Source organism: Apodemus sylvaticus, chromosome 6 (genome assembly GCF_947179515.1).
Source record: "Apodemus sylvaticus chromosome 6, mApoSyl1.1, whole genome shotgun sequence".
Lineage (NCBI taxonomy): Eukaryota > Metazoa > Chordata > Mammalia > Rodentia > Muridae > Apodemus > Apodemus sylvaticus.
Window position 1 is genome coordinate 89,345,323 of NC_067477.1, and position 26,712 is coordinate 89,372,034.

The 26,712-nt window shown below is 36.8% G+C and overlaps 1 protein-coding gene across 20 annotated transcripts in view; it reads left to right on the forward strand.

The window, feature by feature from the left end:
- Window positions 1-26,712, forward strand: part of Hdac9 (histone deacetylase 9) — an 858,974-nt gene that overhangs the window by 468,475 nt on the left and 363,787 nt on the right. For 15 of the 20 annotated variants that reach the window (XM_052185941.1, XM_052185944.1, XM_052185943.1 and 12 more), the window contains 4 exons: window positions 2,504-2,745; window positions 6,610-6,760; window positions 7,829-7,955; window positions 10,179-10,300. In XM_052185941.1, coding sequence (XP_052041901.1) covers window positions 2,504-2,745; window positions 6,610-6,760; window positions 7,829-7,955; window positions 10,179-10,300 — 642 coding nt within the window. The remainder of the gene's footprint in view (window positions 1-2,503; window positions 2,746-6,609; window positions 6,761-7,828; window positions 7,956-10,178; window positions 10,301-26,712) is intronic. The other 5 variants (XM_052185954.1, XM_052185939.1, XM_052185957.1 and 2 more) reach the window with 3 other exon arrangements.

Here is a 26,712-nt window from a genome sequence, read left to right on the forward strand (position 1 = left end):
GACTGAATTATTTGTCTTTATTTTTCAAAGTCCTGAGGTTCGGCCGTTAGAATGACAGCTAACATTATGAGGCTCAATAAAGATTTATACAGTTTGGTTGTTATAGTATAAATGCCGATTTATTATCACCTTTTAAGCATTTTAATATTATTATAAACAGTTTTAGGGATTTCATACATTTTGAGCCTGTATGCATGCATGCGTGTGCATTCCCATATGTCTGGTATTGCTATTGCCTGTATACATACAAGCATATACACGTGAAAGCCAAAGGACAGCCTGGAGTATCTTTCTTCAGGTACCGCAGTGTCTGTCCCTGGCCTGGAATCACTAAGTAAGCTGGACTGGCTGGTCAGTGAGCCTCAGCAATTAACTGTCTTCCCCTCCCTAGTACTAAGATAACAGGCAGGCAATACCATCCTCACTTGTTTTTTTAATGTAGGTGCTGGGGATTGAATTAGGGTGCTCATGATTGTAAAGCCAAAATTTATCAACTCACCTCTCCCTAGCCACTGACTACATTAAAAAAACAAATGAATATGACATTTTATTTGGTGTTCCTTCTACTTGATGGCTATGATAATAATACAATCTCCAGAAAAATAATACAGCTTTGAAATTTTTTCCCCATTAGGATTGTCGCTATATGATATATTTCTAGAAGTGGTAAACCTGAATCAAATGGGAGAAGAGTTAATATCTCCTGATTCATGTTGCAGATTTACATTTTTGGCAGTTTTATATCAATTGAAAGTATCACTTGCAATAATAATTCAGTCATTTTCTTACCTTATAAAATGAGGCTTTACACATTTAGACATGTACTTGCAAATATATACAAATATATATATGCATATATATATGATTGTTATTAACTACTTGTTTGATTTTCTTAATGGTTTGTATTATTTACTAATAAGGGTGACTCTTATTGAATTGCGTTTTTATTTTCTAATAGATATTAGAATTCACTTACTATTTTATTACCACATTTGCTTATATACTTTTGATTTACTAGCCAATCAGTATTGATGAAATATTTTCATGTACACAAAATTTCCATTTTTATATTATGGAAAAGACAAAACCAAAAAATGTTACTGAGCAACATTACTGTGCTTACTCTGAATAACTGCCCTCATTTGAGCCTTTAGTTATTGTTGTTCCTACGATCATCTCCTTTAACAGTGAGGGCTAACACCTGGTAGAGATAACATTATCAGGCTTGGGCAAATTGGAAAGTTGTAACAAGCATTGGGTTGGTTTTAGAATAGAGGTTGAAACTAACAACCTGTGTGTATCATGGTTGACTTACTGAGCCACTTTTCTAAGCTTCTCCCTCAGAAAGTTATCGTATTTTAAATATTTTTGCAATTAAAATTTCTCGTTATTTCTGTCTATGCTGGGTATAAGATCTGAGTACTTGTACACTAATTTTAAAGAGCTATAACCTCAGCTTCCCAAAGACCTGTTGTCTTCAACTTACCCTCTTTGACTTAATTATAAAACATCTCCAGTTTCTCTGGGTAGATGAATTCCTCAGAATGTTTAACCATCAGTTATTGGGCATGGGTACTGACAATCAGAGTAGACACTAGCCATAAACAATCACCTTCTGGAGATCTGCCCTGCCTGGTGCTTTGCTGCTTCAGTCTTTCTTTAAGTGAGAGGCATGCTTATCTAGTCAAACTATGCTAGACACTTCAGATGTATTATCTAACTCAATTTTTATCCATTTAAATAATGTCTTCCATGGGTATACTTGGGTTGTTTTTTATTATTATTATTATTTTTACCCTTTGGTGATTTGTTTAAATGTTTGCTTGAAGTTCCCTCGTGCTTCTTTCTCTCTTGTTTATTTTAAGAAGGAGGTTTCCACATTTTAAAGGACTGCTATTTAAACACCAGCACTCAGGAACTCTCAGGGCTGCTCTCACTTCTCATGCGTGGCTTTGGCCCATTGCTCTGGTTGATCTCCATTATCTGACTCTGGATGTAGTTTCTCCCATGTCTTTCCCAGGTGTCATGCTGATGCAGAAGTACTGCACAGCCTGCTTACCTTAAGGTGGAATTTATCTTTTGTCTCTGAGAACAAAATCTTTTTCAAGTCCATGAATTCTTGTGACAGAGCTCTCCTTTTAGTGTGACGTCTCTTCTTCATCTTGGTTTTCTTGGTCTTCATTGGCTTACATTAGTTAAGTGGTCCAGTCTAATACATTTCATGAATGATTCTTGGTACCACTAGTTGAATCCATCTGTTTGAAAAAAAACACAGCTGTAGAAGATTCAGAGCAGAAAACATATTACTGAGTGAAAATTAACCTAGGTTCCCTTTACCAAAATTGATGCTCAGAACACAATCTTCATCAGTGTGAAGCAGAGATTATACCCATTTCTTGCTATCCAGGGTGGAGTGGTTTTTGTTCTTGGTATGCTTGCAAATCAGCATATTAATCTCCAAACCTCTCTACCCCGTTCTCTGTCTTCCTTCCCGTGTCTCCAGTGGACGTGAAATCAGAGGTTCCTATGGGCCTGGAGCCCATCTCGCCTTTAGACCTAAGGACAGACCTCAGGATGATGATGCCTGTGGTGGATCCTGTCGTCCGCGAGAAGCAGCTGCAGCAAGAGTTACTCCTTATCCAGCAGCAGCAGCAGATCCAGAAGCAGCTCCTGATAGCAGAGTTTCAGAAGCAGCACGAGAATTTGACAAGGCAGCATCAAGCACAGCTCCAGGAGCACATCAAGGTAGCAAATGTGTCTTTGTCTCTGACCTCTCAATCAGGGCATCTGCACCATGATGCGGGCATAAGACCAACCCATGGGAGCACTGATGGGGAGTTTCCCTGTGATTAAGACATGGATGTGTGGCTTGAAGGAAATTGTGATTGTAATAGTCGGAAATTTGGGTAAGTACCTGGTAAACCCTTGCTGTGTTAGCGGGAGAGCTCCGCTGTTTTTACCCTTTCCCTCCCAGGCTTCACTGGTAGCAACAGAACCTTTCCATTCTCATGGCTACTCTCTCCTGTGTTCTCCTGTGCCCCACGTGGTCCCCACCAAGAACCACAAGGCTGGACAGGTCCATGCTATGTTGCTTTAGAATCTGTGGGCACCATTTACCAGGAAGGATAAAGTCATCCTGTGAAGAGAGACGGCCCTTTTCTGTCACGTCTTTTATTTTCCATCTAGGTCAATAGTAATTCTCCCTGATAGAAAATATTCCATAGGGCATATACTCAAAATAAAAATACAATGAAAAGATGAAGGGGGTTTATATGCAAAGAGTGACATAAATATTTCAATGGTTTATAGACTGTTATTTCAGGGGAAGTATAGCATTAGCTCAGAAATCTTACTGACATCTGGTGATTGTATATATTCCAAATTGTTCTTTTTCTTTTTCAGAATATTCACTGGGAAATATCACTATAGATTTATTTGTAATTTTTTTGAAATAATTGGCAAAGACATTTCGTAACAGACAGCTCGGGGGTGGGGTGGGTCATGGCTCTGATCTCAAAGCTTGAGAAGCAGAGGGGAAGATCTCAAACTTGAGCTGCAAAGTGACCCAGAGTTTTCAAAAGTTAAAAAACACACAGGGATGTTTTAGTTTAACAAAATAGACATTTAACTTGAATTTATTTTATTAAAAGCACAAAATATTTACAATACAATTTTATTTTATAGTCAAGTCCTTCAATGATGACTTAGAGGTGATAATCAATTGAATTATGGACTTTGTCATATTTTACTATAATGTATTCTAGGTACTTAATCTCTTGTATATCAAGTACAAATACATGAATGTGGTATTAATATAGATAACTAACTTAGAGCACTAAATTACAATGTCTAAGAAGATGAAAGTACTATTTTCTTCCCCATTTCCCTTGTTCTGCAAGATATATTATTTGCATAAAAGGCTCCTAGTTGCCTAATATAAAACATATTCTCTTTCCTTTACTAGTGAACTTTCCTTTACTAGTAACTTTTACATTATTGCTCTATCACACAGCTTAAAAATAAGATTGAAGAGTTTTGTATGTGTGTTTCCAATGAATCACTGTCTCATCATTATATTTACATGAGTATAAATATATTCACTTAGTTTGTACATTTATTTTTGAATAAATGCCAATGTATTGTTACAGTTTGACCCTTGAAGCAGTAATAGAGGCATTGATGTCTAGATCTTCTTCTTCAGTTCTTCCAGGCATGTTAACCGAGCAATGAGGCATGAGTAAGATTTATATTCTTCACCTTGCTTCAAGATCTGAATGACTATATGCTTCATTTTCTTTTGTATGCAAGACCTTTGCCAAGAGTATTGAGCCACACTGATAAGCAAGTTGCATTGCTCAGTTTTAGATTTCTTCTTTTCATTAATGTTTGGTGCCTTTCTTACTGTTAAAGCCAATTGTGAGTTATTTATCATTTAACTTCACCCCAGTCCTAACGAAGAACAGGACGTTGCTTTTATGGCAGGTTGATTGACATCTGGAAAGATGTTGGAAAAGAGGCACTTCAGCGAATAAAGATTATAAGATGGTGAAAGGAAACTGGAGCTCTATAAAGATGGTTTTCCTAAGTAGTACATTATTTTATGAGGGTTTGGAGATGTGATTACATGTTCCTTTTAAGATTGGGAAGTTCTATTCTTCCTTAACTTTTCTATTTTGCTCTTTTACTCTCTTATAGATAGGTCTAAGGGTTAATGCTTTTAACATTCATTTAGATTTATTTGCAAGAGGAAGGCAGTACTCCATGCTTTAACAGCATTAGCTTTGAACTCTGACTCTTGTCCTAATCAGCACCTGTTGCCTTCCATCCTGATCTACCGCTTGTCCCCTAGTCAGCTAGGTAGAGAGAAGCAGTGTGACTTTGCAAAGCCACAGACAAGGTAACTAGAATGTAGGTGTTCAAAAATGTGTTGTCTTCCCCTGTCAGCTGGCAAAACTCCTCAGTTACCATGCTTCACTAGGGCTAAAATGTCTGTAAATAACGTGAACTTTTGTTCACTTTAATTTTTAGATAGGCCTCATTTCTATAATCTTGACTAAACGTTGTAGGTATGGTCATGAATATGTGTGCTTTTCCACTCCCAGAAGGAATTATAGTTCATTTGCAGTGAATCTCTGGATTAAAGCATTAAATCAACTTGAACAGTCTTAATATTACTATATAATTGACATTAAAACAGAATTTAAACATAAATATTAATTCCAAAGTAACAGGGGTATTTGAGAATATCTATTAAATGGTTATTAAATGAAAACAAAACACTACAATTTTCAGATGTAATGTGGAGAACAAACAGAAGTACTCCTAATCATGTACTTGAGTTTGGGTTAAGGCTGTTGCTGTTGGCATAAAAAGTTGCCTTCTTGGGCACCAAAGAAACAACAAGAAGGTCCAGATAACACACCACAGAGCCTTTCATGTTTGTTCTATTACTTGCTATAAAATAGAGGGTTTTACATATCTTATATTCAAAGGATAAAATATAATTTTATTTTAATTAACTTAAGTTAATATTAAGTTATAAATAGTAATAATTGAAATTGTATAATTCAAAATGTAAAACTAAATTTTGTATTAATTATGAATCTGATCCAAGGGAAATTATCATTTTTCTTACTTTAATGAACAGAAGTTCTCTGTAGTTTAGTATCCTGTCAAAGCTCATGCCCAGTTGTGCCAGAGGCTAAGCAGGACTCCAGAGTCTTCTGCTGTTCACTGGGTACATTTGCTTTTCTTGAGATAAATACATACCTACCTACGTACCTAATATATACATACATACATACATATAAACAGACAGATACAGATTATATATATTCTAGGTCTGTAAACAAGCTGATATCTTTAAAAGGTCATAACATATTTTTTTATATTTTTGTTATAAATGGTTTGAAGTAAATTCAGAGAATTCAGAAAACCAAAAACCAGTGTATGGAAGAACAATTTGTGGAAGTGATTTTATTTGCAACTCCGTTTCTAATCCTGACGTTTTCCTGTGTTGGATGACAGTTCTGAAGCATCTGCATTTTCTAGAGATGTATATGGTTGTGTAGATTACTTCACTCTAATAAGAACTGTCTCTGTGAGGTGGTAAAAGTCTTAGTGCTTATTCTGTTTCAGGTATACTTTCCCCAAATTAACTCACACCTTACAATTCTATTCACTTGAACTTTATACTGTATCTCAGAGTATGAACTGATTATTTCAGCTCACTATTTATAGCCCACGAGACTTTGTGTAATAGACAACTGGGCCATCTCTGTCTTTGCATGTTCCTGCATTTTGTAGGTACACGGAGAAGGCACCTAAAGGTTTAAGCCAACAGCATTCATATGACCTGAGGGGATTTGGTAACAATTGTTGATAGGGAGACACAACTAATGGAATCATCTAAAAGCTTGCTTGTTGTAGATATAAAAACCATCATGACTTTAGTTTTCTGTCTTGATATTTCAATCATAAAAAAGGTGGTTGAAGCACAAACTAAATACTATCAAGTTCTGAAGGCTGATAACATTGCAATTTGGGGCAGTGAGTGATGACTTTGAACCTAAGAAATTGCACACTCTCATGTCTTTCTCTTCTCGCAAGTTACAACAGGAACTTCTAGCCATAAAACAACAGCAAGAACTCCTAGAAAAGGAGCAGAAACTGGAGCAGCAGAGGCAAGAACAGGAAGTAGAGAGGCATCGCAGAGAGCAGCAGCTTCCTCCTCTCAGAGGCAAAGATAGAGGACGAGAAAGTAAGAGGCACCAGGGTAACAGACATGCTCTCTTCCGAATCTTTAGCTGACCGTCGCAAGGAACCTGATAAATAATGAAAATAAACTTGTCAAAAATGTCCTTGTCTAGTGGAAAGAAGAACATATAGACTAAAGTGCCTTTTCATATTAGCTCTGCAGAGCTTAATGGGAAATAAACTCAGCACTGGCAAAGACAGACTGGTTCATTGGACTTTGAAAGTAAAACTGTGCTAAAGTGTTCCAGTGTAAGACTCTCCTTTTAGTAATAAAGTAATATCTCCATGTTTTCACTTCTTCCTTCTTCCTGCCCAGGCAGTCACTGGTCTGAACACCACAGTGTGCCTCAGTTCTCTATTGCTGTACTTAGACTCATGGCAGAGCCTTTGTGAAATAATGGTCCACAAGAGGGAGACAGATCCAAATGATTGCCCCTCTATCCAGGAAGTTCAAGCTCGGGTCCTTGCAAAGTTTAAAGTGTGGTGATTTGAACTGAAATTACCAACAAAATTTATTTGTTTGATACTCAAATGAATTTTAAGACAATGTTGAATTTATCGACAAGAAACTTAAAAGATAACTTTAGTGTATTGTAGTTATCTTCAACATTCCCCAAGATCCCTAATTTTAAAAAGACAAAATAAGATTAAAAACTAGTGTTTCATTCCTATTTATTCATCCGTTTTTTCTGTAAGTCCTGGGGATTAAACATGGAGTCTCATAAATACTAGGCAAGCAGTTTACCATTAAGTACAGCCCCAAATGTCACCAATTTTCTCTTTAAAAATTGATTGATGATAGAGGAATTCCCTTCCTATAAAAGCAATCAAAGAAATCGTTGAAGGTATTTTTGAAAAAAATTTTAATGTAAGGAACAGTTACAAGATAGACTTCTGCCATTTTCTAAAGCCTGTGTAGATGTTTTTTCTTTTAATAGGAAAACTCCACATGCTGTGGCCAGTGATATTTCCTCATAACCTTTGTTGAGCATTCTTGAGTAACAAGAAGACATAACTCACTGTCAGTGTCTGTGTGCCTGTGTGTGTGTTTGTGTGTGTGTCTGTGTTTCAGGGGCAGTGGCAAGCACAGAAGTTAAGCAGAAGCTTCAGGAATTCCTGTTGAGTAAATCAGCAACGAAAGACACTCCAACCAATGGAAAAAATCATTCCGTGGGCCGCCATCCCAAGCTCTGGTACACGTATGTTCTGTCTTTGGCTGTTTGTATCCTGGGGGTCGAGAGCACACAGGTTCTCTCTTTGGCTGAACTGGGCAAAAAAACTTCTGGGCCTGCCACTTCTCAGCTGTGTGGCTACTGACAGGTTCCTGGAAATCGCTAAGGATCAGCTTTCTCCTCCATAAAAAGTATTCCAACAGTGTCTAGCTTTAGCATCGCTAGGAAGGTCCTAAGGGAAACATACAAACAAACACACAAACAGAAAACATTACAAAGTAAAGAGAAGCAAGCAGTGCTCAATTGTCGTTAGCATTTATCACCGTGAGGGTGGAGAGGATCATCTCCTTTGTCGAATGAATAACTGAAATCCAGGTGGACTGAGAGATGGTTTTGAATCCTCATCTAGTGCATCTGATATCTGTTGCAGGATTTATAAACGTTTAGCAGATTGAAGCTTTGTTTTGTTCCACTTGGCTTAATATAAAATGGAAACCAGAGCTATTTTGAGAAATTCAGACCTTTTTTTTTCTATTTTTTTTAAAGAAGAAGATAAGGAAATGAAGGTAAGGGAGGAAGAAATATAAACAAACCTAAGCCTTTACTAACTCTCCAGCCCCTCCCACTGTGGCTCACTCCTTTCCACCAGTGAAATAAGAGTCTGGCCTCTGAGACACAGACAGACAACAAGATAAGTGGTGTTCTTGGAGCTTTTGTGGAACCTCGTTTCCCCAAGTCCATTATCGATATTACAGAAAATGCCATTCTTTTCTCAGTGAGATAGGAATAATGTGTTCCCCCCACCACACACACACACAATCAGATCAAAGACTAGATATACAAATGGTATTTGATAATAGGCTACTGGATAATAGATTCAGGTCTCACATAAATGTCTTTGTTGAATGGCCTTAAGATTCTGTGTGAATATATTTTTCAATTCCTTGTATCAAGGACAGGAAATAAATACTAATTATTTGATGGAATTTGGAAGCCTGGCAAATTTCAAAGAACAGTTGCCCTACTTGCAAGTCTGTTCTGTAGGTGGCTGCTCTCCTGTTCATCTAAAACCAAGGTAACAGGCAGACTCCAAAATATTCCAGACATCTGAAAAATTGTGTGCTTTTTATCAGTTGGCCTGAGAAACCAGTCTGTATCAAAAATTACCTGAAATAAATAAGATTGTGTTACCTAAAATTGTCTGCATAATATCTGACTGGTTCATAATGCTTTCAGAGTTAGCAGATTTAAAGAAAATTAATATGTCTCTAATGAGAAACAACTATTAGGAAATAATTCATCTGTGGAGAATTCTTCTGCAGTTCCCTTGAGTATATTAGACGTGGCTCCTCATGTCAGTAGTGATCATGGAATATAATTCCAGCTAACCATAAATCATTAAGTGGCTCTGGGCAATTTCCCTGAATTCTCAAGGGATCGGTCTCCTGCATACAAAGGACATAATGACACATTTCGATGCTTTTTACCAGTTACGAGTATGCAAAATGATCTTCAATAAGTTAATTGTTAAGAATGTATTTCTCAAATAAAAATCGGTGGTAACACAGTCAGTGTGGCAGTGGCTCTGTGGCCTGGGCACTTTCTCCATTATGTATAATAATTGTGGTGTTTGTGCACACTTTGTCTTCTGAGTTCAAGCTTCTAAAGCCTTCTCCAGTAGCACAATTGCTTCTTTCCAATGTATTCCTCCAAGGAAGAGAAAATACTTTTTTAAGAGTTAGTTTTATATCGAAGGAGGATGTGCTTTCCTTCCGACACATGTGGAGTGCCCATGAGAGTCAGGACTCTGAGCCTCCTGGCACTGTTGTCTTTTTAGTGCAAAGATATTCTTGTGGACGTGGACTTGGCTATTGCTACCTGGCAGCAACGAGGTCTTTGGACATCCTCACTTCTACTGTGTTCTTCTATAGGAGTGATTTTAAAGGATCCAAATGGTAGCTTTTTTTTCTTTTCGTAAAGTTTTTGAGAACTCATACACAGTAATTTCAGATTATAGAAATCTCAACCCTTACATCTTTCCACATGGCTGAGTGACCAAATGCAGGGTGCGCATTTCTAGGACTCCTGCACCATTCCACATTTTGCTACAGCGAGCTTGGACACATGAGGCCGTGGTTTGGGGGAAGGGCATAAATGCAGCGAGTCACTGGACAGCATGGGAAAGTGAATATTTCTGACTCACACACCAGCTAACATAGCATCAGTATGAACCCTCTTTGTTTTCCACAGGGCTGCCCACCACACATCACTGGATCAAAGCTCTCCACCCCTCAGTGGAACGTCTCCATCCTACAAGTACACATTACCAGGAGCGCAAGATGCCAAGGATGATTTCCCCTTGCGGAAAACTGGTAAGTTGACACAAGGACACCATTTACTTTCCCCTGACACCCTTCACTTTTGTTATCCTCAGCTCTAGATGAAAATTAAAGAACTTGAAGTGTAGGTAGAGCACCCCGTACTCAATGTCACATCGAAACACACACACCTGAGCATGCACACATGATGCCTCTACAGACAGAGGCACACAGATGCATAACTCCCCTTTCTTTATTTCTGCATGAGTCCATTCACTATGTAATCAAAAAATCATTGTCCTGTTGAAAAGTTCATCATATCTGGATTAGCAATAAAGGTTAGAATAAAAGAATGGGCCTGTCATCTCTCAGAAAATATAACTTTTGTTCATTTTAAAGCCTTGTAATATCGTCTTTTACTTGTTGTCTCCTTTTCTTAACATGTATATATGTATATGTGTATATGTGTTTATGTGTATATATGTACATACACATATATGTATACACACATATATGTATAATAATTATCTATTATCTATTATAATTTATATATATATATAAAGCTTCATTTTGCCCAGAAATATTTTTTTAATTTTAGCCTTGCAATTATTGATGAGGTGAACATCAGTTTAACTGATGCTTACTTCTGAGTAAATTATTTAACTAATGTTCTCCAGACAGCATCTCTCAGTGCACATATGCCACTAGTAATCTCACAATGAAGATATACAATTTACAGTGTTTTATTTATAATTTAATGGGCAATATTAGCGTTCTAAAATGTTTATATGTTTTCCCAACTTCTGTCCCTTTTGAATATCACTCACATGTGATTTTTAATGTGTGTATGCTCCCCAGCTATAATAGATTTAAATAATTGCTAGATAATAAGATTTGTGTGCATTCTGTTTTAAAGCTATCAATGTTTAGGAAATGTAGCTTTTTGAAAGATTTAAAATGTTTTATATCCACAACTTCCAAATAGATTTTCACAGATAGTTTAATCTATTTTATTTTGCTATAGAAAAAAATCTCCGTAATTTATGTGTAAATCGTACAGAGTGGTGATTTCAAATAATTATATTCATTTTTACAAGCAATTTGGAGTAATTTAAATGGGTGTAGACTGTACAAACACATGCTGTAGCTAATTTCTGTCCGATAATTTACCTGTGGCATAATGAAGATTTAAAAATAAAATCAAACCTGAAAAAGAATTTATTCTCCTTCATTCAGTTTATATGGTTGCAAATATAGGGAAAGAGTGCTAAAGCTTCAGTAGGCAATTGGTGCCATTTTATTTTTATAGCCCAGAGATTTTGGTGTTACTAGGAAGTGAGGTGTAGAACACTTCAGCAGGAACCAATGCAAAGAGCAGAAGCCTGAGCTTCACAGGCTGCATCTGGAGTTTACGTGGCTACCAACAGATCATAGCATCTTTCCCCTAACTAAATTTCTCTGGGACAAAAGGAGGGAAGAAGAGTGAAGCTTTATGCATTTCAGAATCTTGGGAGTATAGTTTATGAAAACTGGCTCAAAAGGGTATGGTAATTACAGCCTTAATACTTAATGGCATGTGTAGGCACTATTGACAATAATTTTATGACACTGCAGTAGTCAGGGAAGGAACTGTCATGAGAAGGAAAGAAAAGAGGGTGAGTCTCCTTACGGCAGAAAGTTCCTAAGGAGTTACAAATTCGGAAGACCCCATCCCCTGAGCACATGATTGTGGCCTTCACTCTTCTCTTACCAAGGAGACTGGGCTCTGACTTAGAGCTGATGGTGCCCTGGAGAGAAGTGGCATTTCTGGCTCCCAGCCATACAGAAAGAAAATTCTTTTTTATTCTCTCCAAAACTAATAAGTACTAAATACCTGGTACTGTAGATGCCTCTATTTCTGTGAGATCAGTTTGTTTGTTTGTTTGTTTGTTTATTGCTACTATGAAGAATGAATAACAAACTGTTAATTTATTCTCACTAAAATTCTCAATTCACAACAACATTTGTTTGGGGTACATGTTAGGTACCCTGATCTGAATCTGGGTACATACTCAAGAAATCCCCTCTGCCTCGTTGTATAACGCATGTTTAAACCCATGGCCTATCTAGTTTCCTGTAGCTGCCAAATATTTGGAATGTGTTCATTTTCTGCTGAAAAATCTGATCTTTATAATGTATCAGGCTGCTGATATGCAAAACCAAACATTTTAAAACATTCTAGAAATAAAGTTCTTGAACAGCTGTTAATGCTTTGAAATTGTATAGGCTTCTAGAATACTCCTTGTTCGATTCCCATTGTCTGACTAAGAAAAATGTCGTGTAATTAGCTACAGATGTTTTCTCCTTACAAAAATATTCAGATATGCTCATCAGTAATTACAAATAGGCAGAAGTCTTCAAGTTTTTCAGACATATACCAATTCAGTATGTTGCCAAATGAGCTGAGAGAAAATAAGGCTTATCTTTGCACTCTATGGAAGATCACAGTAAGTTTTCAGTAATATTTCAATTAAGGATCAGTACTTTGGTCATTGTTATAATCCACTGACTAAAAAGTCAATTTAAACGTAGTAAACAATAAAATTTTGCCATGATAATGTACATGGTAATTGAGGAATGTGTTTTAGGCTGTGTTTCTTTGTTTGTTTGGTTGGTTGGTTGGTTAGCTTTTTTAGATCAGAGTTACATCACATTAACTGAATCTAGAATTTTACCAGCGATCATCCAGGAGATGTACACTGACAACTAAGACAGAGTCAATCATAGTCAACGTTGTCTACTTCTGTTGTCCACTTGGATGTTACTCAGACCTAAAGGAACTTGGGAAATTTATTACTTCTGCCTTTTGAACTATGTACAATGCTACAAAATTTTTATTTCTTTCATTCTTACCATTTATTGATGTTTTTTGTATGCATTATTAGGGTTTAGAGAAATAAATTGAAAGTAGAGTGAGAAAGGTCTTAATGGTTTTAAATAGGTTAAGGTAGCCCGAGGAATGGCACTTAGCGTGAGCATCTCTGAGCTTTCAGGGCACTCCTGGCTTCAGGCAGGGACCATGGATGAACAACCACCTACCTGTAGAAGTCTTATATTCTGGCAGAAGTCTGATCTTCCTCATGCAAAGTAGACCATTGCTTCTCTGTTCTTGGGCTCTCTAATCTGTTCAGCTCATAAAGGTCCAGTTATTGTCTTTTTTAAAAAAGTATTATTATTTTATATGCCTTTGTGTTTTACCTGCACATATGTCTGTGTGAGTGTGTCAGGTACACTGGACCCAGAGTTATAGACAGTTGTGAGCTACCATTTGGGTACTGGGATTTGAAGCCATCTCATCTGAAGGACTAACCAGTGTTCTTAGCTGCTGAGCTATCTCTGTAGAGTTAGGCAGGATTTTTGTTTTTGTTTTATCCCGCAACTAATGGCTGTGTGTAACTGGCTTTGAAATTGAGAATAACATAATTGTTATTTAATATAATTTTGCCCATACTTAAAGTATGCCCCTCACTAAGACTTCTTTGTTCTTCAACACAAGAGTTGGTTTATTGGCACATTTGGATATGCTTTGGCTGAAAACAGTGTTGTTGCTATAGAACTAGATTTCCCCTCCTCCAGCACATTACAGGATTGATAACAAAGTCAAGAAGAGAGATTTGGGGTCTTGGCATTTTCAAAAAAGTGCATATTTCTCCTAGAGATATTGCATGCATGGTGACTTTGAACTGACCTTCAAAACCATTTAATTTGGACTCTGTTCCAGTGAGTATGTGCATATGTTTCATAAAATATTATGACAAAAATTTCTAGAGGTTTAATACTCCATTATATTATCAAGGTCTTAGCCAGTGAACTTTGCCTTTCTTTGAATGTTATAGTCTTTCCACTTAATACTTCTGAACAAAGCAAGCTGGCAGGGTATATTAACCTCTTAAAGTGCAGAAGCCATATAAAGCTTGGTTTTGGCTAATAAGACTATTCCAGCCCTACTGAAACATTCGTTTTTAATGGTCAGCAAAACTAGAATATGACTCAAAGATGGACGGGATCCAAACACGTTAAGGTTGTGGAAGGCCATTGGAATTTTTCACATAAAGTAAATTGGAAAGGAGACAGGATTGGGGCATACAGCTTTGTATATCTCCTGGTGCAGCAGTCAGTGGTCATGCTGTGGAACCTCAGTGATGCATTCAAATCATTGCAAACCAATGTTAACACAAGACCATTTCCTTAAAATTTCTTAAGATTTCTCCCTCCCTCGTCCTTTCTCTGCCTCCTTCTCTTCTTCCCCTTGTATAGTTTTATATGCTCCATGGCATTTCACAACTTGGCATGAGGTCTAGGAGAAGTAGCAAGCCCACTTCATGTCATTACCATGTAGGGAGAACTGATTGTACTGTGTATGTGTGTTTATTTTTTACTTGACTTATTTTTAGTCAATAAACTTTAGTTTTTAGAATAGTCTTTGACTTGTGTATTGAGAAAATGGCACATTGTACTCACATTGATTCTAATAAATATCTTGTAGTATCAACCTAGCTTTATGTGCAAGTAAAGGGTAGCTCATGTATGTCTGTGTTTCAATGTTTGTAGGCACATACATGTGAGTGCATATTCTCCTGTGTGTGGAGGCCAAAGGGTGATACTTGGTGTCTTCTTCCACTGCTCTTCACTTTACTTAAAATGACAATGCTTAACCTGTAACTCTTCAAATCTACTTATCTAGTTAGGCAGTCCTATCTCTGACTACTGCTGGTATCATAGGTACACTGTCATGCCCATCTGAAATTTACTTCAGTGTGCAAAATACAATCTCTAGACACTTGCCTCTGAGCCATCTCTCTTCTCTTTGGCCACTGTCAGCATTATCATTAATAGAGTCTTTAGTTAAGCTGCAAATTTAGTGTAATGTGATAGCATGTCATCTGTCTCTCATTATAGCTTTATACATAATTGTATCATTGCCTTTAAAAGCCTGTTTCTGGCCTATTCTTCCATGCTACCAAACTTAAAATAGTTATGTAGTAATTTTTTCTTTTGGTCTGGAGAGATGACTTACTTGTACTCTTGCAGAGAAAGAGAGTCCAGATCCTACCAACACATAATAGTTTACAATGATCTGAAAATACTATTTCATGAGTATCCAGTGCCATCTTCTAGGTCCATGGTTACCAGGCTTATACATGTCAAATATACATACTTGCAGGAAAAACACTCATATACAAAATTATGAACAAATAATCCTGATACTTTTTGTACAGTTGAACTTTGTCCTATAATGTCATAAATATAAACTTGTGCAAAATATAGCCATTTCACAATGGCTTCTTTTCTTTGGCACTCATATGAGTCAGGGTTCTCTAGAGTAAAAGAATTTATAGAATGAATCTCTACAAATAGAAGGTAGATTTATTAGAATGATTGCAGCCTTTGGTACATCTAATACAATAGCTTCCTATGAACAGAAGGCCCAAGAAACCAGCTGTTAAATCCACAAGATTGAATGTCTTAGCAGAATCCTGAAGAAGGTGGCAAGCAGAAGGTGTTGTCCCAATTAGAGGTGGATCTTCCTACCTCATAGATCCAGATTAGTAGCTGGTCTTCACACTTCAAAGGATTTAATTAAGAAAAAATCCCCATAGGTGTGACCAGCCATATGCATTTTAGTTGATTGCAAATGTAGTTAACTTGACAACAAAGAATAGTCAGTATTGCATAATACATTTAATCTTATTCTGTGTATTTTCATGAGTTGAATCTTAGCAAATATTACCAGTGAACACCATTTCTTCATATTCATGAATCACAGTCGATGTACCAATTTGTCTGCTGAAGCCTTTTTGCTTGCTTCTAAGTTTGGGTGGTTGCTAACAGAGCTACAGGATTTTGTGTGAAGATGTTTTCATCTTAACTGAGCCAAATTCTAAGCATTCTGCTTGGTTATTTTACCCACACAAAGTAGGCCCTACTTCTTTCATTGGTGTCTTTCACTACATAGAACACCCCTTTTAACAATGTTAAACTTAGCAGTGTGTTTTTTCAAGCACAATGTTTTTTATTATTGTATTAAAGTCTTGTTAAACACATAAACATCTATGTTGTTTTATTAGAAATTTTAAGATCTTACATCTTACATTTAGAATTATATTCTATTTTGAGTTAATGTTGAGAAGTTGTATAATGTCTTTGTTCAGATGCTATATTTTGCAAGCAAGTACCCAGTTTGGCTATCAAGTTTTGTCAAAAAGCAAACAAAAATATCCCGTTATCCATTTTTTAAAATTCATAACAATGTTACTGATAAGTGAGTCTTAAAATTTGTACACTTTCTTTCTTTCTTTTAAGATGTATGTATGTATGTATGTGACTACACAGCTGTTTCTTCAGACATATCAGAAGAGGGCATCAGATCCTATTACAGATGGTTGTGAGCAGTCATGTGGTTGCTGGGAATTGAACTCAGGGCCTCTAGAAGCGCAGTCAGTGCTCTTGACCACTGAGCCATCTCTCCAGCCCCCAATTTGTACACTTGCTAAAGCACAGGCTTCATAAAATACACAGGACCCTCTGATTTCTTCTACAACATCTCCAAACAGTACAAATACATTACCACAGTAAAAAGCTATGTCCTCCAGAATTTCAGTTTCATAGTGGCAAGTTCTCAGCATTTGGTTTCTGAATCTGCTTTAAAATGTATTCCTGCATTTCAAGTTAGAGGACAAAATGTTCTAGATCTGATCAGTATTTAAAGCAAACTGATATTTTAATGTCTTTCTTCCCTTCCTCATTTTTTTTTTGTGTTGCTGGTTTTGTTTATTTGCTTTTATTGTGTTTTGCTAATGTCCTTTGAAAATTTCATACAATATATTTCTCATTCCATCTCCCCCAGATAAGCCCTCTCTCCCAACATCATGATGGCACTCCCCTCTCTCTGTGTCTCTCTGTGTGTCTCTGTGTCTGTCTCTCTGTCTGTCTGTCTGTCTCTATCTTTAATTTTCTTGCTCACTAACTATCTCACTTCTTGTCCTTGTGCTCTCTCAAAAAATCTATCAAAAACCCTGGCACAGGACTTATGATGTCTAACTGCTCCTGAGCATGGGGTATGCCCTGGAAAATGGTGGGCATACCAGTGTCATTTCTTTGAAGAAACTAAGTTTCCCTCATTTAGCAACTATTATTTGCCAATATCTTCTTGTTGCAAAATGGAACCTTGGGCCCATTTCTGCTCCTTCCTTCTGAGTTTTTCCACATTGAACCCGTTCAGGTCTTGTGCTAGCTGTCTTTATCTCAAAGAGATTGTATATGTAATGGCGGCCTTTCTGTACCATGAAATCTGAGCCCTTAAAGATGTCCTCTATCTTTGGTTCTTACCATCTTTCTGCACCTTCTTCCATATAGATCCAGGAGTCTTTTTATTGCCATATAAATGGGAGGATTTCTGTTTCACTTCTTAAATATGTTGTCCATATGCATTCTCCTCTACATTGCCCTGCCTCCAGATGAGCTTATCAATGCCACACTTTCTTTCTGTTACTGGGATTTTTATTTTGGGGATTCTTATTTTTAAAGACAGTATTATGTTTTATTCATTCGTGTCCCTCTGTGTGGATGTATGTGTGAACATGCACACACATGTACACATGTGTAAAGGTTAGGAGGACAGGTTGCAGGAGTTGGTTTTCTCCTTCTACCATGTGAGTCTTGGAAATCAAAGTCCAGGTCTTAATTTAGGCTTGACTGCAAGCACCTTTACCTGCTGAGCCATCTGACTACCCCACATTTTCCTTTGCCTCCCTTCTTAGTGTTTTCCATGTTCCTGGCTAAAGAAATCATCTTCTCTGCTCTGAAGTATGCTCAGCTTCTTCAATAAGAGGCTTTAATGCATTACTTGTAGTCAATTGTTAAATCCCCAGTGATTCCAAAATGTGCTGTTGCTAGTATTTTTATTGACTCTTCAAAGCTGTGTTTTTCTTTTTTCCTTTTCTTTCCTTTCCTTTCCTTTCCTTTTTTCTTTTTGCTTTTTTTGTAATTTTATTGAAATCATAAAAGATAGAATGGAAAATAAACATTCTATCTTTATGGTTTCAGTATAAACATTGTGTGGTATCATTTAGTTGGAACGGGCCATATTTAAAACAATTTGCTAAAACTGTGTTCGCCAGAGGATTCCCTTTTCTCTAGTTTCTTTGTTATCCACCCCCAAATCGCTATTGTCTTGAGATCCCACTAAGACTTGATTCTTAAATAACTTCTGTCTTACTGGTCCCTTGGTTCTAGCCCATTCTTCTTATACTGCAATCCTGATACAGTTGCAAGATGTAGATTTTTTTATTCTGTGCTCCCATTTATGTATCATTTATTCTTCATTAATGGAAGCAACAGAATAATCACAGTTGTTACATTGAAAAGGAAGTGTGCTTAAATGTTGTGGAATAGAGGATAAACTAGAATATACATTTGGAAATTATGAGGACTTAATCAACTTGTGACCTTCTGATAAGTTCAGAAAATAAAAGCAATTTTAGGCTATCTAATAATCAGAAATCCCAGGTACTTTAAAATAAAATTTATTAATACAAGGCAAACGCATTTAATATTTAATTCATATTGGTAATTATTATGGTATAAGTTACTAAAATATTTAATCAGTTTTGAGTAGTACTATTGCCTGTGATAAATGAAGAATATAAATTCATAATATATAATTTTTCTCTTTAAAGTAATAGCAATCATAGTAGAAAATAATGTTCCTGAAACTATTTGAGCCAAAGATTTAGTATGATTATATTAGATTTTATGACTACAATGAATAAACATTCATAGTTCAATAAATGAGGAACTGGTTTTACTAATTGTATATGCAGTTAGCATAGTGGATTAGAGCTTAAGATAAGTATCAATTGTGACCTGTGGGATAATTAGTCAGCCTTATAAGTAGGTTGAAAACTTAAGTCAACATACATACTTGAAGGGGAAACTAGTGAAGAAAAGCCAGAATAGTCTAGAAAGACAAGATTATAGAATAAGATGGCTTAGCTTCATACGGATATGGCAGAGCAGTTTGCTTACCTTGGGTCTTTAGAGTCCCCATACTTTCTAGCTTCGTTGTTTTCAAGAGTACATTATGGAACATACTTTCCATAATGAGCAATGAAAGTCCTGCATGCCAGTCCCACGAAGATGCCTGACATATGGCAATCCAAGTATTTATATGGCCACCATGGTAGTGTCAACATTTGTGAAAGGAATTAACACCAGGATGGAATTTGAAAGAATTTGAATGGTATTTCTTTTCTTAACCTTGTCGCTGAATGTTGTGACCATTGAAGTGTTTTGGATTTCAGATTTTTCATCTAATGAGAATAGACCAATGCTATTATTTGAGGAAATTTATCATTTTATTTCACGAAGATTATGATAAGAAAATGGTAATTATTTGAAAACATCATGAGTGAAAAATGACTGCAGTTGCATAATCTTATCTCATATTCAATATAATTGTTCACTCTTGCAGAGTCTAATGAAATATTTTTCATTCCCCATAAAATGCACAATTAGAAGCAGACAGGACATATTAGATAAGATTGGAATGAAAAATTGGCAAAAAATAATAATTAAGACTCTTAAAATGTTTGGCCATCTGTTGTAAAGTCAGGAGGATGGTTTAAATATTTTTTTTAATTTGTAAAATTCACAACTATAGAACTTGAAATCCAGGGGAAATATTCCACACAAAGCATCCGCTTATTTCTCTTTAGACATAACTAGTGACTATATCAAAGGTAAAATATTTTTGATGATGCTGTTTTCTTTACATTTTCATCCAGCTGTCTGGTTCCTTTGAAAGAGAAGTATCCTCGTGGCAGAGAATCTGGCCACGTAGGGTGATGTTACCATTCACGTGTCTTAGGAGGCTTCTTCTTTCCTAGTGATTTAACAGAGCACATAACAACAGCTTAGTAAGGTACATGCAGATTTTCATCAAGGGCCCTTGTTTTTCTCCAGATCTCCCAGCCTCTTCTGTTATAGATCACTTTGCTCCTCAGTGACTCGACTTCAATTTTTACTCAAATTAGCATGCTACAGTCTTTTCCATCTATCTCTATGTAGGATAGCCTGCTTTCATCCATAACTTGTGTGTTCTTGACCTCTCTGTATCTGTACTCACAGGCTGCCATAATTTTCTTTTAATAAAAGTTAGCAGTTACCTACCGATTTCAACATATCAGATGGCCTTTATGTTTTTCTTTCTAACTTGATGGTTTTTAAAATGGGGTGTGGTCATACACACCTTCAATCCCCGCACTCTAGAGGTAGAGGCATGTAGGTCTCTGAGTTGAAGGACATCCTGGTCTTCAAATCAAGTCTAGGGCAGCCAGGGCTCTGTTACACAGAGAAACCCCGTATGAATAAACAAACAAACAAATATCCTTGAAGAGTGTGCTTGTTATACCTTAATTTCTTGACAAGTCCTTTGTGCTGTGGGAGGGTTTGGCATTGAGGAGCTTGGGTTCTTCCCGATGAGACACATGCAGTAGAATCTCAACAGGCTGACTGGCTGTCTATTTAGCATCCTTCTTATGAGAAGCTACTTCATATCTCGAGGTTGCCAGCTTTCTTGGGTGAAAACAAAGGTGTAATCCCCTTGAAAACATAACTAACAGAAGATGCTGGGATGCTTGCATTTTTCAGATATAAACTTTGTGTCTCCTTATTTTTAATATTTTGTTTAATTGTGTATATGTTAAAATAGCTTACATATATACAAGTTATAGTCACAGAATTTATTGGAATGCTGAAGCTGTCCTTAGGATATATGGCTCCTTAAGAATAGTACAGAGGCACAGTGCCCAGTAGAATTTTTAATGGTCATGCTAGCATTCTGTATGTATTATTGCCCATTCAGGAGCCTCTAGATACTTGTAGTCACTGGACACTGGAAATGTAGCTAACATTATCTGAAATTGAACTTTTTTGAGTACTTTAAGTTACTTTAAATAGTCACTTGTGGCTACTGGCTGTCCTCTAACACAGCACAGGTACTGGCCAAGACAGGTAAAGCTGTGACACTTAGAAAACCCATTATCCCACTCGAAGCTTACTAAGTGACATAGCAATTGTTATCACTAAGTTTGGACACACTGCAAATTAAGTCACCCCATAAATAATCTCTGAACAGACTTTCTAATATTCCAAGATCAAAAATCAAACAAAAATTAGTTTGGCTCAAACAGGGCTCTAGTCACTTAATTGCACCTTCTGTGTTTGATTCCTCACACGATGTTACAAAGCCATTGTGTTCAAATGTTACTAGACATAGTGAGGACTATTCTGAGTTCTGTAGGGCTTCTTGTATAACAGTGCTGTCTAAAGACTGGCAAGGAGACTCATTAGCCCCAGGCTTTCCTCTTCACACCTTAGGAACACAAGCACAAACATTATTTAGTCTTTTAAGGAAAATTCTAAGGATTATCTCACTTGAACATCCTGGCTCATGAACAACACAGAATTCGTCTCTCTTACAATAAAATTAATGACAGCAAGAGTGTCAGGAGGAATAGCTGGCCCTTCTCTACAGATGTCTGGGGAGAGTTTACGTAGTTCTCAGATATGTAAAAGTGAAAAGCTGGCCAACATTTTCCCCTCTATTGGGTAGTTATGACCCTGGAAGCTCTCCTAGTCAAAATTTTGTGTGAATTTTCCTACAGAGATTGTGATTTTCCTCAGTGGGTTTCTTCAGATTTCCATTACCTCCTCACTGTTTGAACACAAAATCCCAGTGTCAGGACTGGCATAGTACTCTGTGGTTGTTCCTCCATCCCTCTTGCAATATTGGTGTTGGCGTCTACAGTTCAGCAAGTTCATTTTCTCTTGTCCCCTAGGTTAGTCCCAAACCCTTACTGTTTCTCCTATCAGTGTCATTTCCCCAGTGGCCAGCTCTGTGCTTTAGTTGTTCTCAGCAGTGCAGATAAAATTATTTTCATGCAATGCAGCTGTGCTATTTTGAAACCACTTTTTTTAATGACCAACTACTTACTGCAAAACATAAATATGTGCAAACCGCCAATCAGCGCAAAACACAGATTTGATTTCGTTCTTAAATGCTATGAATATAATTTAGTCCTTTAAGGTCTTCATTTTGTGCTTTTGTATTTCTTGTGGAACAAATACCATATTCCTCTGTGACACACTCTGTAACTTTCATGATGTAAACTATGGTTGGGTAATAAAGAATGCATACTTTATTAAGAGGAACATCAAGTCACCATGAATATAATGGAGTTTCATCTCCAAGCACTGTGTTTCTCCACATGATGAAATATCAACAATCAAGGAAGTGGCAGCTTGTGCTGATGTGATATTCAGTCATATCCAAAAATCAAGTTTGAGGAGAATAATACATGTTAATGGACAGATACATTTATGTGATAGGAGTAGGTTACTTTTCTCTCTTTGTGCTAGATAGTATTCTGACCATCCTACCTACATAGCTTAATGGCCCCATAAACTAGTCCTGCACTCACATCTCCTTGTTTCTTGCTTGCTTGCAGTCCCTGGCACACTTGTGGACGCAGGTGCAGAGCAGGCTTGAACACTGAGTGCTGGTTTACATTCCAGCCCCTCATTCTTTGAGCTTTTCTTTTAACATTAGCTACTTGAATTTTAAAGGAAAGTACTACACTTTATCCATTATACTAAAAGCAGAAAGTCAAAGCCTTTTAGCATATACCATTTGCAATGTTTTAAATACTTTAAAATAGCATGGGCATTTGGACTGAATGGTGGTTCAGACAGAGATTTCCTTTTGTAAGGAAATTATTTAAAGCCACAAATTGATATGTTCTTTATACATTTAAATATTTAACTTTTTCAAATAAAATCTTTTAATAATAAAACATTTTCACTTAAACTTTTGATCTGTGACATGATATGATGCACCACAAAAGTAAAATAGGGACAAAGTATGTTAGGTGAAGTTTCTATGTACAAAAGTTTATTTTCAAAATCTGACAGGAAGAGTAATTATCTAGCTTTTATTGATGTTTTTAAAGACTGTTTCCATCATAGTTACTTATATAATTACTTATATCCATATAGTTACTTATATAGTTTCTTAACTATATAAGCAAGTTATATAGTTACTTATATATTATATATAGTTACTATATATATAGTTACTTATATATTCTCTTGTGATTTATTACTATTTGCTTTCTTGAAGAAATGATAATATGCCTACTTATTATAAATGCAAAAAATGATTCTATAAGCAGCCCAGAAGAGAAAAGAATAGACATTAGGGATTGTCTGCACAATTAGGCTAATGTTCAGGGATCCAAATTAGGAAAGAAAACACAGTATAGCATCCAGTGATGAAACCTGTGCTGCAGAATTCAGGAAGAGAAATAAAGTGCCAGAAAGACAAAGGTGGCATGGTAACATTCTAAGCTTCTTTTAAAACCAGGGAGTCAATTTTAGAATTTAGCGATTCTATTCAGGACATCCAAGAGGTGGATCACATGAGGTCACAGGAAAATACCCAGTTCAATAAGAGAGGGAGGTCCTTTTAGAAAACCTATGGCTGTTTGTTAGGTCTCAACTTCACCCCCTCTTTCTATCTAAAAGATAAAAGACAGGAAGCTTGTTTGGACAATGAGTTTGTGAGTTTGAAATTCTTCCATGTTATAGGTTGGGACTTAAAACTGACTTAAAAGTATTGTTCAGCCTTATTGTAGAAATTATATTGGAATGCATAGTTGAAGGCATTACATATCTCTTATATATAATTAGAGGGGAGATGGAGATGAGAATTTCATTACCATTCAATCTTCTAACTCAAGCTACTCAAATAGTAGTAGTTCACTTATTCAAATATTTCCTGAATAAGATGGGAGACAAGGGAAATGAAAGCAAAATTTTCATTCCACACTTGGGCTCAATAAGAAGCTGTGGTTATGTCAAGAACATAGAGAGTGGAGTAAGAGATAGTCTTTGGTTCCAATTTGCTCAGAGTCTGATTCTAAGAGGCTTTACTTAACCATTGCCTTAATAAATGTGGGCATTGTCCCAGCCTTCTGGTTGACTTTAATACTATTTACAAACTCTCTCATGAACGATGCAACATTTGTCTTCTTGCTATTTATATCAAACCTGGAGTTGTTTCCCTGCTGCCTACATGAGTACATTAGGCTAATGGCTAGTTAGCATTGTTCCAGAGAAGTTCCTTTGCTAGCTGATGATGTTGTCAAACTTATACCCAGATCAATATTCAAAACGGACTCCCAGAACTTTCAAAGCATCTCCAAATCATTAGGTTTTGGTTTTATGAGTTGGTATTATTATTTGTTTTAGGCATTCTCTGCTTCTTTTCTTTCTCTCAGGCTCTGACGTCACTGACCCTGTCTGTCTGCCTTACAAGCTGCACTTCTTCCCTTTATGTTTTTGCTCAAGTCTGTAAAACACAAGGTGCTTACAGTTCAGCCCTGCTTTCTCACATGTCTTTAGTTTTCCTGATAGTCCTTATTGATGTGAGAATTTTACAACTGTATATGATGTATTTTGATCATCTCTTCTCCCATGATCCTCCTGTAACTCCTCCTGACCCCCCAGCATATCCCGCCCCTAGCTTCATGGAATGTTTCTGTCCTTAAGCCAACAGTGCAGTTAGTACCACATATGCACACAAGTGACAAGAGTGTGAGACTGTCCACTGGTACCTGTGCAAGTTTCCAGAAGCCACACTAAAACAACAACAAAAATCAAAACTCAAAAACTAAAACAAATAACCCTTCCTCTTCTCATACCATCATCTGCCTGTATCTCCAAGGCAGAGGTAGGGCCTCATATACGCCCACCCCACCCACACCTCATTCATTCTGGAATGTTGACTGGCTTGATTTTGTGTAAGTCTTAAGCAAGTAACCACTGTTGTGGGTTCATGAATGTCCGTAAAACACTGATTAACAAATGTAAAAGTAACTTTTATTTATCAGATGTAATTGTCCATCTCAGAGGCTTATTGATTAATAAGATGACCATTTCTAACTCTTTCTGAACTTTTGCTGGCTGGTCCAGCTCAGATGTTCTGGCCCAAACTGGCTTCTCTCCACTTCTGACTGAAATGTTCTATGTGGCCTCAAACTAACTCTGGCAGTCTATCACTTTTCTGCCACTCAGACTTCACTTTCAAATAGAGCTGCTTCATTCTACAAACCAACTTTACCTTCTTGTTAGGGATTAAAGGTGTTTACAGAGCTCGTGCCTATATTCCAGCTAGAGAAGTATTAAAGATTTGTAACATGACTGCATTCCCGTGGTATCACACAGACCTAGAAGGTCTTCAGATGTGATCCTGTGTCAGAACAGCCATGTTGCTGGATTAAAATACCCATACAGACAGCAGTAGGCCCCAATCTCTGGCTCTGACAAGGCATCTACCACATATTATCTGGTATTCTCTGAATATTCCTCACTACCTGCTTCATATCATAACCTACCAGTTTGTGTTTCCAATGATGATTAGCCTCTCTTATAAAACTAAAATTGAATACTGATCAAGACGAAGACAGTTTCAAATTCTTTCCCTTTAAAACATAGTCTGAGATCTGAATCCATAACTATAAAGACCAATAACTATTTTGGACGTTTGTTTCCTGCTTTGCGATGGAACTCAGGGTCCATGCTGTTTTCCAGCATTCATAACTAAGATATTATCCACAGTTTTAGATTTCATGCCTGTTTTGGACCCCTGGTAGATCCTTCTGAGATATTTATCCTTAACAGTCTTGAAGGAGACAGTCCCATCTTGGCCTCCCAGCACTTTCTCCTCCAGATTTTATTCTTCTACTGCTTCTGCTTAAACCATACAAGCTTGACCACCGGACTCTTTGGCTGCATCTCCTGCCTCTTATCCAGGTTGATGATTTTTCTGCCACCTGTTTGTTGGTTTGCTTGCTTGCTTGCTTGTTTTTTCCATTAAGGATTGATTACCTTCATCAGTCTTATTTTTTCCTTCCATAATCCCAGGATAAACTTTGCAGAGAGAAAATGCTCAATAGGCATTTCATGAGAGGACCATATCCTTCTTCTTGTTGGATGTTTAGTACTCATGAAGAAATGACGCATCTAAGTAAAGCCAACAAAACAGGAATCTCAGCCTTATTCTCTTTCTTACTACCCCTAAGAAAAGCAAGACAGGCATTTAAACCACCCAGAAGAACTGCTATAAACAAACAAACAAACAAAAATAAGAGTTGTTTTTTAAGCCTCTGTAATATATAAACTCGGCAAAAATCTGCTCAAACCACATATCTAAGTATAAGTTCTAACTGCCAAAGTTATATTAGCACTATGGCATATTTTTCTGGTGATAATATAGCCTTTCCACTTTGACTTTGAGTTTCTCATGGAAACACTATGAAGAAGTATGGTGTTTTTCCTCCAAGCCCCCATTGATTTCAACCCCTCCA